The 19,781-nt window shown below is 42.5% G+C and overlaps 1 protein-coding gene across 14 annotated transcripts in view; it reads left to right on the top strand.

Annotated features, from left to right (window-relative positions):
* The window catches only part of Enah (ENAH actin regulator), a 140,736-nt gene extending 127,991 nt beyond the window's left edge, over positions 1-12,745 (top strand). For 7 of the 14 annotated variants that reach the window (XM_087209801.1, XM_087209803.1, XM_087209809.1 and 4 more), the window contains 5 exons: positions 400-466; positions 2,214-2,276; positions 5,684-5,762; positions 8,121-8,178; positions 8,698-12,745. In XM_087209801.1, coding sequence (XP_087065927.1) covers positions 400-466; positions 2,214-2,276; positions 5,684-5,762; positions 8,121-8,178; positions 8,698-8,735 — 305 coding nt within the window. In that variant the 3' untranslated portion in view covers positions 8,736-12,745. Of the gene's footprint in view, positions 1-399; positions 467-2,213; positions 2,277-5,683; positions 5,763-6,142; positions 8,060-8,120; positions 8,179-8,697 lie in introns of those variants that run through there. The other 7 variants (XM_087209804.1, XM_087209806.1, XM_087209811.1 and 4 more) reach the window with 3 other exon arrangements.
* Positions 12,746-19,781: the final 7,036 nt, after the last annotated feature.

Raw genomic sequence — 19,781 nt, 5'->3', positions numbered from 1 at the left:
ACATGCCAGCCAAGTCACCCAAAGTACAAAAACAATTCAAATAAGCACAGTCGATGGCTGGCCAGTGGGTTACTGCAGTGTCCTTTGTAAGAACTTGGAGGGAACTTACTTATATTTAATTGGAATTGTCTGAAAGTCCCAAGAATTAAGACTCTAAGGGCTTCTAAAAGGAAACTTACTAATTTTCTTATTAATTTCTTAAGGGTGTGAAATTGTGCAAATTAGAATCGTTAATGTTTAAAATTTAAATTAAAAATGATTTATCTGTATTGCTACAGTATAAACCAGTATAATGGTATTGTCATATTTTGCAGTGGCCCTGTAGTATTTTGTTGTTTGTTTTATGGCACCTCTGGAAACATAAGGGATATTTAATGCATTTGTTCTTTGCTTTTGAAGAACCAACCAGAAAGCCTTGGGAAAGAGCAAATGCAGTGAATGGCAGCAAGTCCCCTGTCATCTCCAGGTACCAGTGTTTTTTAAAAAGTTTTATATGACGTGTATCTAAAAAGGAAAATATCCAGTTGTAGATTATAAATTGTACGAAGGAACTCACAAAACACCTGTAATCCTCCTACTACTAGACAGTCATACTGCTGAGCCCATTGTAATTTTACTGGTGATGTCTGATAAATTCATCCTATATTTGTTAGCCAGATTGTCTGAAATTTTAAGGCAGCTTTATGCCTCCCAGTATTTTGAAATATTCTAAACTGGAGAAGAGATGAAAGAATAGTACAGGAAATACCCTGGGCTGACCAGCTGTTAACATTTGCCACATTTGTCTCACTATTTATGTATCAACACATTTTTTTTCTTCTGAATAGTTTGAAAGTGGTTTTCAGACAAATGCTGATTCACCCTAAATACTGTAGTATTTTTCTAAAGAATGGGGACATCTCCTGTGTACCAGAATAGCATTATAACTCCCGAGGAATTTAACATTGAACAATGATATTATTTAAACAGTATATATTCACATTTCCCCGTTTGCCTGAATGACAGAAATTTTATATTTTAAACTGAAAGTCAGATGGAGAAAAAGGCTGTAATCTTATAAGAAAGCAAATTAAAACTTAAAAACTTGAATTTATAAGGCAGAAATTTGCTCTCTCTCAATTGAAACTTCTGATCATAATCCAGGCAGGCTAGGATATGGGCACAGTCAGACAAGTTCCATGTCCTCTGTGAAGTCTACTTTATCAGCGTGGCTGAGTTTATGCCACAGATCTTAGACGTAGGTGCAACTTTTTCCTAGTTTATGAGACAGTTTGAAAGGCTCATATCTTTCCAAGGGAAAAAAAATGGTATGCATTTAAAGACTAAAAGGGGTTTCTGCCTTTTTTTTTTGAAATATCTGCCTTAATGTTGGCCTCATAAAAAGAAAACCTGACTGTTAATATAGAAACCTAATTTTTAAAAAAAGAGCAAGAATAGACTTCATATTATCACAGGCCCGTTTTGTGTTAGGCTAAGTTTACATTTGGATTTGGCTTTTGTGTGGTTTTTTCTGTGTGCAGTAAAGATTTGATGACACAGTTAAGCTCCACAAAGAAGCCAGGCTTTTTAGATTGGGGGGTCGCTGGTATGAGACAGAGTCTCGCTATGTAGCTTAGGCTGCCCTTAAACTCACTATATGTAGTCCAAGCTGGCCTCGAACTTACGGCGATCCTCCTGCCTTAGCCTCTCCAGTGCTGGGACTACAGGTGTATGGCACCACACCCGACCTTTTAGAGTTTATTAAAGCTTTCAGTTTCTAAGTGACTATAAGATGATCATATTTGACTTCAGAAGAAAATGAAGGGAATTGTTTTTGGTGGGCATAACCTTTCAGTAGAGCACAAAAATTGCTCCTTATTTTTCTCAGACACCTAACTGAGGTGACCTCCTAACACTAGTCACAGTAATAGAAATGTATATTTGACACTGTTGGTGGGTTTTACTGTGCCTGTAGCCTACAGGGAGGGGTAAGTCATTGGGTAATGACTTTTTAAAAATTCTCTGTAATTTTCAGGTAAACAGTATACGCACATAACTAAAATTAGCTTCAAAATGTCTTCTCTTTATTGGAGAAATGGTTAATCTAAGGATAATTGAGTCCTTTAATTCTTGTTTTGCTATAACTAGAAACCTGTGAAACAGTAAATAACATCATTAGAATTATTTTTAAAGTTCTATTGTATACCCCTTTAAATGGTCTTTCCCCTTCATAGACGGGATTCTTCAAGGAAAAATCAGATTGTTTTTGACAACAGGTCCTATGATTCATTACACAGGTATCACCCTGCTGTGGCTTTGTGACTTGAGACTCTAATAACATGTTCAGAACAGGGCTGAGCTTTTCTACCTGGACTGGTAATCACCACGAGGGAGCTGGCTAATAGGTTGAGTCTTTCATTTAGCGTTATCTTGAACATTTAAATCAAAACAAAACCTACCATCACCTTATAGTTGGATTAGGATCCATACAAGTAGTAAATATCAGAAATACTAGGATGAAATCCAGGGCTCTGTGTATTGTCTAGGGCTGTTTGTAGCTTTGGCATTTTCCTTTAAAGGCTGTTTTCTTCCTGGTTCTGAGACAAAGCCTTTAAAAAGTACGATAGAAGATCCTGTGCTGGTTGTTACTGGAACACAGGACAGTCTCATAGCCAAGTTTGGATATTGTTTGAAGAAAATCTGTTTTCTAGATACATTGTAGCAGATTGAGTACCTTTAACAACCTCAATCTGTCTTCAGCGGATTGTTTTTTAAGATAAGTCCTATTGTACTATTTTAAATTAAGAAAACAGGATGAGAGTCATCAGGGCTGGGGTGCAGCTCAGTGGTAGTGTGCATAGCATGCTTGCATCCCTGGGTTCTACCCCAGCATACCACCCCTCCCCCCTAAAAGTATAAATCATCTGTTCCTCTCTAATTTAAAAAAAAAGGACCAAAAAAAGATCCCCCAAGTGCTTCTCAACTGTTTATAGAATTAATTGGCAGAATAGGAGCTTCAGCAGTGTAGCACAGTTGTTTTCTAGCTGGGTACCTACAGGCAACCCTTCTCTTCATGAAGGAGAAAAGCCCCTGAGAAACCAACGTATTCTGTTAGCAATTATGTTGAAAACCCATACTTTAAAAATAACTGAAATCTGGCCATGGTCTCATATATGCATCTGTTTTGTGAAATACACATCAAGTCTACTGATCATTTGAATTAAATAGTGCACTGAGTAGGAGTTCTGTCACCTGACTCTGGTCAAATGTGTTCAAGTTATTTTCATGCTATTGATTACCAAAATGCTTGATGAGTTTCTTTTGTTAACCAGTTAAATCTCCATAAAATGTTAATATTGCAGTAAGGAAATGGTTTCTACTTTGTTTGGGGTAGATTAATTGTTGTGAACAAAAGATTTATTAAGAAGACTTGCTAGAACATAGAGAGAAAGATGGTATTTATCAATGAGATCTTCTCACTTATCTTGCTGCTTTCTCACTTAGCGTTCCCAGGGTAATGTTGAAAACCTCCTTTTAAAACAGTGGTGATTACTTCTTTCCTTCAGTATGAAAAGTTCCCCCCTTGAGTTGCTTCTCATGGTGACGGTGGTGGTGGTGGTGGTGGTGGTGGATTGCATGTTAGCATGAATTAAGTTTTCAAAATTTTGCATGTCTCTACAGTTGTTAATTATATAACACAGTTATTCATTACTTAGTAAATGTGGGTATATTCAGAGCATACTGCCCAGTTAAGTAGCAGATTATAGCTGATTGTAGCATGAATTTCAGAGTTATTCATTATATAGCATGGAAAAAATAACTAGTTAATTATACCTTTTAAATGTGAAAAAGTAAAAGAAAGAGTAATTAAAATTCAGTTTTGGAGAGAAGGATGGAGACATGAGTATGTGAGATGCATAGTGTGGACCTGCAGGACTGCTGCAGACCTGATGCCCAGAACACTGCGTGTGAGCGTCCTCACTGAGAAGGCTCCCCCAGAAACCTCCCCTCCGCTTTAGTGCCCCGCTTAGCACTTACATCAGTGATTTCTGAAAGTTAATATCTTCTTTAGTTCACATGAGCATATACCTAACAATAAAACTGGTTGGCTTGCTTCATAATAATCTTAAGCAATAACATTTCATTGTTAAAGCAAATTAGCTCAGTATTTTATTTTGATATGTTTAAAGTATTACATGTCTTAGGGATTATGAAATTAAAACTTTGAAAAAGTTATACATATTGGGCTTTGATTTGGATTTCTGACATTGTTACACTGCAAAGTTGAAAGTATGTTATTTGACTAATAGTTTGAAACTATATTCATTAGTAGCCCTTAAAGAATAGGCACTTAGTATACTAAGCTGGAAAATAGATGAGAACCCAATTAAAACTCTAGGTTTTCCACTGAGGATTTTCTTTTATTGCCAGAATTGGAGAAGAAGCCATTACTAGTTTATTTGGTTTGAAATGTTTCTTTAAAATATGCCTAATCCTAGCTGAGCGTAGTGGCACATGCCTGTTATCCCAGCACATGGGAGGCTGAGGCAGGAGGATCACTGTGAGTTTGAGACCAGCCTGGGCTACATGAGATCAGGGCCAGCCTGGACTACATAGTGAACCCTTATGTCAAAATAAAACCATAAAACCATCATAAAATATGCCTAATCCTTGAGCCAGGTATGGTGGCCCACACCTGTTACCCCAGCACTTGGGAGGCTGAAGGAGGAGGAGCTGGAGTTCAAAGCCAGTCTAGGCTACAGAGCAGAACCCTGTCTCAAAAACTTAATCCCCAAGACATTTTGTTGTGTTAAAAAATATATATATATTTTTTTGGTACTGGGAATCAAACTCAGGACCTTGCACTTGCGAGGTAGGCGGCAACACCACTGAGCTAAATCCCTGGCCCTGTTGTGTAAAATTTTTAATAGAAGTTCAACTATTAGACTGTAATAATAATTGACAATCTGCTTTTGTCTGCATTTCCTTTTGTTTTGTTTTTTTAAAGCAAAGCTAATTTATGGAGCAGTTAGCCTGAAGCTCACCATTTACATGATGTTTCCATGAAACCTTTGTAGCCAATTAGAAATAGCCAATTAGATACGAGTGTAGTTCTGCCTAGTAATCATTTTTCAACATTCTTGCTTATTTTAATGTTTGGCGTAGAATAAAACATATACAGAGAAATCATGTTTACTAAAATATCTTCTCGTGATACATAAAAATTTGTAAACTGATTCATGTTAGAGTGAAATATCCAAGTCTTTATACTTTCCTTCCTCTGATTTGCTGAGTGTTCGATAGACAATGTAAAACTTCAACAGAGGGTTAGAGTTAGGGTTGTATTGTTTGGGTGTCAGAAGTATCCACTGGCCTCTTCACCATGGGCATAGTCAACGTGCCACACTCCCTAGTCACCCACCTCAGGCCCAAAGAGTGCTGTCTTCGCCTCTTAACCAAAAAAGTCTTGCTGTCTTATCACCTTTTCTAGTTTCTTTATAAATAACTTAAAATAATGAGATCAGTGAAAAGTGTTTTGTTTTCTGTTCCAGTCAATCTGACAGCTATGGGCGTTAACTTTAAACAAAATGTGTTTCATGTAAGAAGTTACTTAAGTCTGGAGTTGGGTTGGTAGGCTTATAAATACGAACTCTTTAAACATCATAAGTGTCATTTACCTGTCCTGCACATTTCGTTTGTACAGACCAAAATCCACTCCTTCATCACAGCCCAGTGCCAATGGCGTCCAGACGGAAGGGCTTGACTACGACAGGCTGAAGCAGGTGGGCGTGCAGTGCAGCTTCCCTGCATCTTACATGTTGCTCTTTTTAAATGCCTCCGCATATGTTGGTCATGGATCCTGAATGTTCTTTAAAAGACCATAGACTTAGCCAGGGATGGTGTTACACACCTGTAATCCCAGCACTCTGGGAGGCTGAGGCAGGAAGGTTGCGAATTCAAGTGTATCCTACGAGACTTGGCAATTTAGCAAGATCCTGTCCCAAAATGAGAGAGGGCCAGGGATATAACTCTATGAGAAGGCCCTGGGTTCAATCCTCAGAACTTTAAAAGAAAAAGAAAAGACCACAGTTAAAATCTTTTTTTACAAGTTAACCAGTGGCATTCATACCGGGTCACTCTTCATATCCTCATTTCTGCCCAGTGAGTTCACACCAAGGTCCAGCGGAGTGGAAGGCAGAGTGTGGCATCTTGTTCAAGTGCATAGTGTGGCTTGCAGGAAAACAGCAGCTTCTACTTCTACTGTGTTGGCAAAATGGACTCGACAAATCTGATTTTGGACAAATGAGCGGGAATGAGCACCTTATGTACTTCTGCTTTCCAAGAAGCAGTGTAGGGAAACAGATCAAAAGTCTTTGGCTCCAGAAATTTCACTTCAAGAAACTTATGCAGATAAAATGTATGTAAAACATTGTAAAAGCATACAAATACTAAGTGAGGGATGGAGGTTCTGCAGCCACTGAGCAATGAATGCCATATTTTAACAGTGACTGGTGAACACTTGCCCATGTTAGGTGAAACAGATAATGAAACAAGTACGTGCAGTTGTATGAGTTTCATAAAATAAAAAGATACTGTTCATATTTTGGTTGTACATGCATTATATGTGATATATAAATACTCAGGAACAGTTGATAAGGTTACAAGTTTCTTTTAATTTTATTCCTACAAGCAGTGACCATAATTTTTTTAAATCAATCTAATTTTTATACAGCAAAGCTGTTCCAAAAATTAAGTTTCATAGGAACATGTGGTCATGGTAATTAACTCTTCTTTTTCATGTATTAATGATGGCTTTCTTTCCTTGAGAACACTTTTGTTTTTGTTTTTTGAGACAAGGTCTCACTGTGTAGCCCAGGGCGGCCTGGAACTCACAGCAATCCTCATGCCTCAGCCTCCCAAGTGCTGGGATTACAGGCATGCACCACCACTTCCGGCCTTGAGAACACTTTAAAACAGAAACTCCCACACATTTGAACATATGGTAACTTCGTGGTTACCTGCATTTAGGGGATGGAAAAAGGAATAGATGTGGCTTTTGGAATGATTGAAAGATTAATCTGAGTAAGAGCGTCTATCAATCCACATAATAATGTAGGTGCCTCGGTTTCTTCACTGGTAAATGGAGGAATCTGGCAAGCTGATAGTTGCCACCTTCCTTTCTATATGAAGTTTTTATTTTCACCTTCATAGAGCAGTTTAATTAAGCTGTCCAATATTACAGAAAGGCACACAATTTAAACCTGATCCTTCCAAAGGTGGCTGTGGTTTTTAACCCTTAAAATTGTGTGCCTTGGGCTGAGTACCTGCTTGGCAAGCACAAGACACCTGGTTCATCCCTGGCACCAGAGAAGGAGAATGGTCTCTGTAATGGCCCTCGCACCCCTGAGCCCACGCTTCCTGAACGGGGCCCAGAGTGTCGTTAGGTGGAAGTATAATACGGGTCACACAAGCTTTTGTAGTAGTCACAGTTTAAAACACCAAACAGGTGAAACTAATGTTGATGAAATCACTTCGGGATGAAGCCAGCAGCGCTTTGGAATTGTGATGAGTTATTTTATGTTACTTTCCTCATGCTGCCTTTGCAGTATGTTCAGCGCACCTTGTTTTGGAGCAGCCGCCGTCCGGTGCTCCCCACCCCTCCACTCTGTCTCAGCTCCGGGAAGCCCCGGGGCCTGCAGGGAACCTCCACTCCTTGAGATGTAGTTGGGCAGCAGCAGTGGCTCCCGAGAAACACCACACCTCAAGCCAGGGCCACGTTTACCAGAGCTACTTGTCCAGCAGCGTCCTCCTCCTGGAGTGTCTCCATCCGTCACCTCTCCGCGGCTGCTAAAGGCTGGATTAAGAGCAGAGCTGTTGCCTTTCCTGGAAACTGAATCACAGCCTTCACTGACGGCAGAGTAGTTACTGTAGTTTTAGAAAGCATTCTGTTTCATATCTCACTAGGGTAGGACAAGCAAAGATTGGGGAGAGAGAAATATTAAGACAAAACAAGCCCAGTCGTCTTAAGAAATAGAATTGGAACCCTGGAAACCAATACAACTGTTCGTGTTTTATAGCATTCTTAACATTTTATCAGAGTGAGAAACTTTGTTTCCTAATGTTTTTCTCTGATGTTTTAGGACATTTTAGATGAAATGAGAAAAGAATTGACAAAACTAAAGGAAGAGCTCATTGATGGTAAGTGTCTGAGCACATTTCCTACCCTTTTAAAATACTGGTGTGAGTTGCCATTTTTAAGAAAATGCAAATAAAGAAATACTCATTTTATTACTTGAGGGCAATTACTTTTTTACATTATCCTGCCCTTGGTTTGGCTTAGGAGGTCAGAGAGGAGCTCTCCCTTACTAATGGAAATTATCTGTAAGAGTAGAGATGAACAAGGCCTGTAATTAGATGGAAAACAAGGAGGTTTTCCCCTCAGTCATCTCTACTCATCCATCTCTCAGGAGGTCTCCTTGTTTTTGAGCCTGTAAGCACCAGTGTTCTCTTTTTGTGTGCAAAGGGAGAAAACAGCCAGTATAAACACATGTAAGGGTTGGCATCATCTTCGTAATATTAAAACAGACCTACACAATGAAAGATCCAAAATCTGTCTCTTTTATTACTGTGAATTTAAACACAGTCCTTAAAGGTTGCTTAAAAATGAATCACATATCTATATCACTTTATTTACTTTCAATACTTTTTTCTTTCCAGCAATTAGGCAGGAACTGAGCAAGTCAAATACTGCATAGAAAACCAAAAGGAGAGAGAGAGAACTTTAATCTAGAGAGGAAAAAAAAATCCTACAAACAGTAACCTTTAGCAGCAATCCCGTACAATTCTGTGACTGTGAGAAGAAAATGGAGACAAGCAGTCAGAGGAGGAAAGCAGCGTCCTCGGAAAGCCTCAGACATTGTGATTCTGTGATCGCCGTCCCTCTCTGCCGGCTGCTTTTCTCTGACCTTTCCCACAGAATGGAAGAGTGGTGGACAAGTTCCTCTAACGGTTGCACAGAAAATACGAAGCCCATCCATCAGACAAGAACGCCGTGCATTGAAATATTTTCATGTTGAGATAAAGCCGCACATTTTATACAGCCCATTGCTAAAATAAGGAGAAAGGCTTACGGAGTTCTTTTTCAGAAAGTAGTGATGAAGAATTTAGCAAGTTCTGCTGTTGTATTGTAAATGTTTCTCTCAGGTCTGTCTTCCTATCATATTTGATATTCCATGATTAATTGAGATCAGCCTGTGTGTAGGTTAAGATCATAAAATGTGAAACAAATGGAATTGTATGTGCTTTCAAAGAACGACATTTATAAGAAAGTATTCTAAAGATGATTGGTCCAGCTTAAGGAATTTTAGAATGATAGGAAGTCTCTCGAGTTAGCCTTCATGCAATTTTGTAGTTTAAAACATAAAATTCGTCCAGAATTTAAAGATTTAGATGCCTTCCTAAATTGTTACAATGCTTTACCAAATCTATGACTTCTACATAACACAAACCAGTGGTCAAAAGGAAAACAATAATATTGTAGATTTACTGTAGGTTTTCAACCTTTTTTAGATGTATGCATGTGGGCATTTTTATAATGTAATTCCAGTCACCACAAGGTTAGCTTTTTTAATTGCAGACAGTAATGCATGTCACACTAATAAGTAGTGGCTTTTTCGAGGCCTCGACCCAGGGAAAACATTTTGTAGAGTATAGGGAGTGGGAGGAAGGGAAGGAATAACTTTTTATTTAAAGTTAATTTCTGCACTTTTTCTCAATTACCTGCATGAATAGTGATGAGAACTATTTTGTGACTTTAATTGGTAAATATGTTAACAAAACCAAGTACTTCTCTTCTGCATCATGTCTTTAGCTGTCTGTATTCTAACCAGTAATTCCAGCAGTCTGAAACATGAATCCGAGCTTCGTGTGGATTGTATCTTACCGTGGCACTCAGTCAGGTGTCACCGTCCCTGACAGTGACGCGGGAATTCAGGCACACACAGTCTGGTGGGAGGGTGCTTTTGAAGTTCACGTTGAAATACAAGAAATGACAATGATGACAGCAGTTAACGTCACGGAAATCACTGGGTAAAGGGAAACCGAGGCGAGGAGGCTGCAGTTTCATTAAAGGGAGCCAGGCCTAGGTGGGAGGAGGAGCCAGACACTGTTTCCACCCTGTGTTGCGCGGGTGGCGTGCATGAGTGTGCGTGCTGTGTGCATGGTACACTCCCTTGCCTCCGAAACTAGTAAGATTAAAATGGGGGAGAAGTCCTTTATGTTGCAGTGATATTTTTTAGAAAATTTTAGGAAATCAGAAATTCTTCAGGCTCTCCATCTTGATTTATGCTTGAGTTGTTACGTGCCATAATCGCTTTGAAATCTTTGATTATTGGAACTTTTACTAAAATTTTGGTGAAATAATCCACTTTCATCTGCTTTCTAGATTTTATAAATCCCAAGCCTAAGACAAAGCTTGTTGATAGCATTATTTTCTAAATGGTGCCCCTGTGCAGTCATTTCCACTACAGAGAAGTTTGGATGAGAGGATTTTCTTCCCTGTTAAAATAGTTTGTTCTGTAGAAGCTTCATGTTGGATGAAACTGTGATGGGTGAGCTATCGTAACACGAGCATGCAGCTTTTCTATCAAGTATTCACTGTCATGCAGTTGTAGTAAAGGCTTTACAGATGCAGCAAGCTTATGAATTACTGTTCTCCAAAAGGAATAGGAGGCATTTTCATCTTTATTACTGTACTTGAGGTTATGTAGACACTTTGACAATATAAACATTTATGCCTTCTGTAAATCTGGCCAGAAGTCACTTTAGATTTTCTTGGGTAAATTAAGTAGTCTGCAGTAAGAGTACTGGGTACAAGTGGTCCAAAGTGAGATAAAAAGCTAAAATAAAATGCTAAATCTTATAAAGAAGCTGATTTATGCACTAAACATTTGTGCCTTGGTCTAATATAAACATGAAATCTGTGTGAAATGACAGAACCAGTGTTGAGTCACGCTCCATTGTCCATCGTTCTACATCCTACCAGATGTTAAGTGTGTTCCCTCCAGGAAGTTTGATTGAATTACTCTGCACATTTGCCGTGTTGCTGACATACATGACAGTCACGTCATTGTTAGAGATTTCAGTAATGAAAATGAGAAACAGATGCTTAAGTTATTTTCCTCTCAAACTGTGTTTCTCGGAACTACATTATTCTGATGGCTTTGTGCTGTTGTACCTGAATGTCTTCAGCTGAGTACAGTTTCGGGGATCCCTTCTAGTTACAGGAAGGTACTGCTGTCCTCAACACTGTGATCTGACCTGTGACACATCTGTACTATACGCTGTGTAAACGGCTAACAAGTCAGCTGCAAACTGAATGTACAAATCTTAGTGCTGGTGCTGAAATCTCTTCAGAATAGTCATCATGATTTAAAAATTTGTTTAAAAATTTGCAAGCATCAAGTGTCAATCAGAACTGAAGATGAAACACTAATGAATGTTGACTTTTCATGCTTTAGGTATATTTTCCTTTGTAGATTTTTCAGTTCTCTGCTATTTTTACCGTAACTGTTTCATTTAAATTTCCTACATGCTAACTTCGTTTGTGTGATTGAAATAAAATTACAGTATATACATGTTGCTTGTTTGTGACCCTGACGTGATCTGAAATAATTTGTTTTAAAGTAAGTTATATTGTACGGAAGGAGAAGAAAAGCCTTCTTAAACCAAGACTTCAGTACTTAAAGTTTGCATACATCATTACTGTTAAAAGATTTCGTAGAAATTAGGAATACTAACTAATGTTCACAGAGAATAATATACCTGCTGCTTGTTTGAAATAACTGTAAGGTGTTCCCTAAAGTTCCCTAAGTTTTCATAATTTCTGTCAGCACAATTTAGAGTCTTTTAGAGTCAAGATAGGTGTAAATATTTATTTTACTCTATGTTTATTCTAGGACATTTCAGATACTTTGTTTATGCAGTTAAATTTTCTTCGGTATAGTTTGCAGTGTAAAGAACTTGTAAAGGACATTATCAAGTAATTCTAAATGTAAAATCTATGTAATATTTATACATTATGCTGAGTTCTTAAAACCAGTTCTACATAATGAGCAGCAGTACTTTATTATAAAGTATTGATTTAGAGTTCCATTTTCAAGTTCTAATGTCTTCATTAGAAATACAGCAGCTTCTTTGCTTGTTTTTACCAGACCCAGCATTCCGATGTTCCTTTGCATTACCTTCTCCACTACCATGGACTCTTTGTTCCCACCCAGTCATTCACGTTTGCAGACATCGTGAAACATAAGGTTTTAAAAATAGCAGGTGAAAAAAAAAAAGCAGCTGATTTTTCTCTCCTCAGGTTTGTGCTTCTCTTCATGTATCAATCAGAACATTTGTTATAAACTAAAATCACCTTCCCATTCAAAAATGGGTTCTTCAGGGCTAGTGTATAGCTCAGTGGCAAGGTTCAATCCTCAGTACTAAAAAATAAAAAGAACAGATGCTAACCTTTTAAATTTTCCTAGCCACAAATTTTATGTCTTAAGTTGTGTATGTACTCTCAGTGCCGCTGGAGAATGACTGTTTGGAAGAGGTGTAAGCGCTTTTCCTCTAGCCACAACACTTTGTGGCCCCATTTACTCCTTAAATTCTGTTGATTGTAACTGTAAAAAATGAAACTAGATAAAAGCAAAGTATGAGGAATGCTGTAGAGCTCCCGCTTCCTTTTAGCTGTAATAAAATCCTCTTTGCTAAATACAGACTTAGCATTCACTTCTACTGTAAACCTGTTCCTTGTAGAAAGTTCCTTTTGTGTTTTTAATAGAAAGGTGAATTAGTATCTGTATCTACCTAAAGTTCTAAGAAAATGAGAAAGAATCCTGAAGATAAGAAACTTGATATTTATACCTCTGACTACCGAAAGCCGTTTATAAGATGCTTTTGAAGTTAAGATTTGAAGCATTGATGAGGAATCTCCGTGACAGTGAACAACATTCTTGTGGGTGCCTTTGACTACATAAAGCATAGTAGAGAATGCTTATGTGTTAGAAGACGTTTTCTGTGAGTGTGAACATACCTGGAAAGTCGTCAAGCCCAGGAAAACGTGCCAGCCGCCGGTGTTGCTGGACTGCCGCAGGTCTGCAGTGTCCCAGGACTGACACAGGCTGCGTGATGCGTGTTGTGCTCTCCACAGATAGGTGGCAGTGGGATGTAAAGGTCAAGTCAGAGAAGGAAAAGCTGAGCCTTTTGGAAAGGTAAATAGGAAAACTGCTGAAGTATAAACAGTTCTTTCCAGATATTTTTAGTAAAGTAACCCAGTGAAATTCATGACAGCTTAAGAAGTTAGAAGAATCTGCTATGTGGATCGGTTTTTCTCTGGAAAACTGAAGGAACTGATGTGGGTGAAGATCGCAGGAGAAATGCTTTTCCCGTCATGGATGTCCTCGTTGAACTTGCTGTGCTGGAACATGGGGATTACTCTGGAACCCTTTGGGCCCCATCACTGGCCAATGAGCAGGAGGGCGCAGGAAGGCGGGGCACCACCTGCAGCACACACTGCGTCCTTGGTTTAGAGGCACAAACTCCTGGGTGTGTCCAGGAGGGTGAACCAGCCACGAAATCCAGCCTTTCTCACCAAAATTAGGGTCTGAGAGAAGACAGCTTTTCATTTTAATGAAAGGTATTATTAGAAAAGCTTATATACTTCACTGGAGAGCTGTTAGCCTGCATTTATCTCATAGCAAAGTATATATGTGGCATCCTCATAGCTTATCCTGTTGTAAGTCTGATTTAACTGGCTCCCTTTGATTCTCAGGTTTTATTAACAGATTTTCTATAGTCTAAGATTGTGTGTGTGTGTGTGTGTGTGTAAGAGACTAATGTAAGGCAGTGAATAATGTTCTGAGTTAGTTCTTCCAAGAAGGGTTAGAATATACTAGTGGACAGGCAGTTGGGTTGCACGGGAAATAGCAACCAGAAGAAAATTTACATTGATAGGTGTTTGTGTTGAGGGATATTTAATTCTCCGTAAGGTCCAAAAGTTACCATTAAAGGAGACAGAAACAGAAAACATCTTCTTGCCTTACACTTAAAATATACCCTAAGGCCAGGGGTTTAACACAAGGCCTGGGTTTGAGCCCCGGCACCACAGGATTTTTAAATTACACTGTTGTAGCCAGTGAAATACCCCACAGAAACCTTTTTAAAGCTTGCTCCCTGAATACATTCCATATTCTTCAGTTGCATCTGTGGAACCTCTAAGGCCTCCCTCTCTTTATGTAAGGCACTTTTTAAAAAACAGTTTTTGCCTTATTTTAGGTGAGAACTACCAGCTGAAGATTTCATTCTGATCACCTGGCTGAGCCCTGTGCCAACCTGGGGTGACCCCACCCACCCACCTGCCTGCCTGCACTGGGTGTGAGTTCACGCAACGTCTTGACAGCTCCGTACCTCAGCCCCAGCCCCAGAGGTCTGGGGCATGTTGCTGTGAGGGCAGAGTGTGTGCAGCCTTGTTGAAAAAATGTAACCTCTGCGTCGTGCATGCCCTTCCCAGGCATGGCCCAGCGCTGTGTAGTGGGCCCCGAGACCAGTCAGTGACAGGGCCACATCAGGCCCACTGCGGTCAGTGTGCAAGGATAAGAGATTCTTCGAGCTCACAGGTCACAGGAGCGGTTCCCCATCAGCCCTGTGGAGCACACAGGAGCTAGCTCTACAAGGCCCCCTTTCCTGGGCAGCTGTGGCTCAGCAGTGTTGGGTCCCCCGGCCTCTGCTGTGTGTCTACTCTGTCACTGTCATCCTCAAAAGGAGAAAAGGACGATGCTGCCCTTCCTTGTGTTGCCCTCGTCTGCAGATAGCATTCCTCTGGTACTGGTGCCAACCCAGCAGCTTGTCAGGTGGGTGACAGGGCAAGGCTGAGACAGAGCAGGCCTGGCCTTGTAAGCTGGCTCCTGCTTTGTTCACCGCCTTAATTTGGTGCTTGGAACTGTATGTGTTGGGGCTTTATTTTTGTTAGGAAGACATGCTTTTCATCACGTTTTTCTTGTGGGGGTAAATCAAATATTTCTAATGAGAATGCGCTGGTAAAACTCTTGAAACCTCTGTAGTAGATGCAAAATATTTCTAATACACCCAGTGTAGCACTAACTTGTTCATAGATCTCCTGTGGCGTTTGAGGGCATACCCTGAAAGTCCCCATGCCTTGCTCTCCAGCCCCTGGAGGAGGCTTCGGTGCCCTCTGCTTGGCAGAGACAGTGCACTGTGTTTTCTGACCCTTTGGGGAATCCGAGTGAGCATGGGAACGAATGGCAGGAAAGCTTCATTGGTGGTTTATTTTATGAAGGCTGAGGGAGTCAGTGATGACCCTCTCTGGCTGAAGAACCACGTACTGAGTCATGAAGAGAGTTAGAATGTTATATTTCTGGTTTTAGGCATACCAAGTTAGACCAAAACACGCACTGCTGTAACACAATAGAGAAAAATTAAAAGGGAGATTTCTAATGCTCCAAATGATGGCTGTGACCTTTTCGTTGCATATGTTGGAATTACAGTCTCACCTAATCTTGGTTTGTTGCCAACTGTAGAACTAGAAATGCACGTGCACACCCTGAAGATTGTGCGGGCTGTCTTCTCAGCTAGAGACGATAAGCGGCAGCTCGTGCACTAGGGCGGACCCCTCCCACAGGTGCACTGGAGTCCCATTGTAACAGTTAAAGTAGACATGAATGTGCACAAAACTTTATTGGTAATTAGAAATCATCTAATATGCACAAATCCTCATAGAGTTTATCTCATGCAATTTGTTAATTACAGGCCTTACGATTATTTCTAATAATTATAGAAAGGAAACTGGTCGAAACGTGTTAAATCAGTATACTGTAAATAAAACAGGAGCTCACTGACAGGAAGCATCATTGAAGCCAACGTCTGCTTTTAAGAAGACCAGAAAGACCCAGGTGTGAAGAGAACCAACCAAGCTTTGAACCAGTGCTTCAGGTATGAAGAGGCACTCGTGGCCCAGCCGAGGAGGATTTCCAGGACAGCTGCGCCCGCTGCCCGATACAGTGCCTTCCAGCCGCTCTGTGAGAACTGCATGTGCCTGACTGGTCTGGGCTTGTGGTCAGCTCTCATCGGGCCAAGCCCTGTCACCAATGGACCCAGTGTGATCTAGGTGCGGCTGAAGAATCCTGGGTTTGCATTCAACAACTTTCACCAAAATCCAGTCCATCTTTCTACCTTTCTACTTGGCAGCTTTGCTGCTCTTAGCTGCTTCATTCTGCTTCTTGGTGTCCTTGCTTCTTTTGAAATAAAAGAGATGAGATAATTCATTTTACCAGGTGTTCTTCATTTACCAAAGGAACAGGGTGTTGCCTAGGGTTCTTTTCCTTGATTCAGATGGAAATCATGAATTGGCAAAATGCAGCTCTGCTGTGATGGCACTCACCTATATTCCCAGCACTTGGGAGGCTAGGGCAGGAGGGTCACCGTGAGTTCAAAGTCTAATGGGCTACATAGTGAGTCCAAGGCCAATCTGAACTACAATAGCGAGACTTTAAAAAAAAAAAAAAAAAGTGCAGCTCTGCTTGTAGTCCTGATGTCACCAGATGACACTGGATAATACTGGGTGCCAACAGATGACACAGCCAGGTGTTGGCCACTGCTGCTGCTGGCTGCCACTGGCCAGTGTTGGCTTGTACTGTGGTTTCTGTAGGGGTTGCTGGTCCCTAGAGCTCTTCAGGGCTAACAGCCCCTAGTGGTATTGCTCTTTCTTTTGAACCAACCACTCTGTCCACACTACTCAGGACAAGACTTTCAGAGCCCACATTAATCCAGAAATAAAACATAAACAGGTTTACAAAACTCCACAGGAAATCTTGGGGCAGCAGTACAGGGGTCAGTACACAGGAGGGAGCCCTCTAGACTAAACTGGAGAAGTGGCTGGGGAGTGCTGCTTACATAGCAGCTGCCGGCCTATGATTGGTCCACACACAGGCCGTGATTGGTGCTGGCCTCCCAGACAGCCAATGAGGGGGCAAGGCTGAAATCAGGGAATCTTCTGGACAGTTAGCTGTGCAGGTTAGGGGTGCTAACAGTGGGCTGGGATCCCTCTCTCCTTCATTTTAGCCCAGGCCCGGGGCCACCGCTCCCTTCAAAGAGGCAACAGCAGCGGCTGACAGCTGAGCTGCAATCATGTTGGAGTGGAAGGTGGCAACCTGATAGCCGGGTGGGGGAGCGTGGAGCAAGTTGTTCCAGTCCACTGGGAGAGGGAGGGTGTGACAGCCACCAGCCAAGCCACGTCCCCCTCCAGCCAGTGCAGGAGAAATGGGAGAGGCAAGCACTTCTGTCTCAATGGCAAAGAGTTTTACGTTCTGCTGTGTGCCAGCTGCTTGTCCTGTGATCAGATACCTGGGATAAACAGCTTGGGAGTTTCTTCTGGTTCAGGCCTTCAGAGGCTTTTGTCCATGGTCAGTGGCATCATGAAGAAGGGCAGAGGGAGCAAAGCTGCCACCTCAGGACAGCAGAAAGCAGAGGGTGAGGGAGCCAGAGAGGAGTGAGCGGGACAGATGTGCCCGCAGAGGTGCAGCCCTGTCTCCCGCTCCCTGTGGCTGGGCCTGCTGCCACTGGCAAAGGAGGTTAGTGCCCCGGATGTGATCAGCTCTGTATATCGCTGCACCAGGGATCAAGTCCTCGGTACAGGAGCCTTGGGAATGCTTCAGGTTTATACCATGACAGTCTTCTTGACTGATGCAGACCTTTGAGCAGGCCTGGTTCTAAAGCCAAGGAGCTTGCCGGTCCATGTTGTGTTCCCACTGCTGCCCAAGTGGGTCTCACACTCTGTTTTGCTCCCCTATGCCGGATCACGCATGGGAGCCCAACACCATTCTCACAGGAGACAGCGCCTGGTGATACAGGTAAGTCCCACCCTTGCCAAGTGTTCCTGACCCAGGGCTGCAGGGCCTGGGGACCAACCTGCCCCTCCTGCCTGTCAGAGATGCCTCCTTGAGCGTGGTCTTGAGGAACCAGCTGGCACGTGAGCATGAAGGATATAGTGTCCTAAAGGCCTTATGTGAATTTCTGTGGAGCATCTTTGCTTTCCCCGGGCTGAAGGCAGGGAGGTAGGAGGGAGGCTCAGGCCCTGCTCATAGGCTGACAGGAACTTGAGTCGTTTCCTTTTTACCAGGTGCATTTCTAAACAGCTGAATGTTAGTTTCCTGTCACAGTGACAAAGCACCCAAGGTAACCCATTTACAAGAAGGGAGGTCTACTCTGATCATGTTTTCAGAAGTGTCAGCCCATGGTCATGTGCCCCCTGGCTTTGGAGCTGTGGTGGCACCAGGCCTCATGGCAGAGCACTTCCTGGAGAAGGCTGGTTCCCCTCATGGTGACCACGAAGCGAAAGAAGAGGAAGGGGCAGGGTCCCAAATCCCCTTCCAGGGAGCCCCAGGGACCTCCCTTATTTCCACTGGGCTCCAGCAGGCTGGAAACCAAATCTTCAGCACCTGGTTTGGGGACACTCAGATCAAACCACGTGGCATAGATTGGCTACAGCGAGGGTGTGACACACGCTGACCTGCTGCACCCTGTGGTCTTGATGCTTCTCATTGCAGGCTGGATGCATCCGAGCCAGAGGTACACAAGGGACATGACAGAGACACATGAGCTCCTTGCAGGGAGACTTCAGGGCTGCTGGAGATGGGGAGGCAAAGGCAAGCCAGAGGGGCATGTGCCGTGGAGCCTCACTTGCCTTGCCGCGGTGACTGAGAGTGGAGTGCTGGTTTTAGGGGTTATGGGGGCAGGTTTCTGGGAGTAGCGCCCTCCTGATCCTTCTCACCCACCCGTGCCCAAAGTGGGAGAGGGAGAAGCATCTATCACTCTGCCCCTGTCCTTAAGTTTCTGAGGTGTGTGCGGGGGAGCGGAGCAGGGGATTGTTGGACTATTTCTGTTCTTAGTAGTTTACAAACAGAACTTGCATTGCAAGTTCAATACATGGCATGCAGGATACAGCTTGATGATCAGGGTGAGGGAAGCCCAGTTCCTCAGGAATCTGCAGGGGTTGGCTCCAGAAAGAGCGAGTTCGGGGGAACTTCTGCAGAGAGAGCCACCTGTTGGCCTGCATGCAAGGGGCTGGGGAGCTGCCGGGGTGAAGTGAGGAGCCGCCGTGCGGTGTGGAACAAGGGTCCAGAGGACTGGAGGAATCATGGCTGTTTGCTCTTTCCTCTGAAATCTGCCTCAAGCCAAGCTGGACTTGTGGTTTCCAGCATGGTCAGAAGGATTGTTTCTAGTTTACACAGACCACAGAGCTCAAGGACAGAAGACAGAAAATGAGTGTCAGTCCTTGTCTGCCAGAAGCCTCAGCAGCATCTGGGTTCACACACCAGATCCCACATGGAAAACATGGCCTGACCAATTGAAAGTCTTCTGTTCAAAGTGTGTTGAAAGGGAGAGGGAAGGCCACACATGGCCCTTCAGGAAGGAAAGCGGCCTCTCTCCCTAGGCAGGAGCCAGAGCAGTGACACTTGTGTGGCAAGGAAACCAGGCTGGGACCCTTCGTGCTGTGGGTGTCAGCAACAGTCGACTCCTTGACCCGCTGCTGTCCTGAGTCCATGTCAAGCGAGATCCAAGGGAAACAGTTAAACCGGGAGTCACTGGCATCATGGGGCACCTGGTCTTATCACTGGCTGGAAAACAGCTTCCCTGGGGAGTCCTGATGGGCTGGCTTCTGTCCACCCTGGCAGTGAGGCAGGGACTCCAGCCCAGACAGAGTGATGGACCCCGTATTCTGCTGGTCCCCTGTACTTGTA

Source organism: Heterocephalus glaber, unplaced genomic scaffold (genome assembly GCF_053883595.1).
Source record: "Heterocephalus glaber isolate CG9 unplaced genomic scaffold, H.glaber_assembly_v1.0 deba00001067, whole genome shotgun sequence".
Taxonomy (NCBI): Eukaryota; Metazoa; Chordata; class Mammalia; order Rodentia; family Bathyergidae; genus Heterocephalus; species Heterocephalus glaber.
The sequence above is the reverse complement of the archived record's forward strand: the minus strand, read 5'-3'. Positions and strand labels throughout refer to the sequence as shown.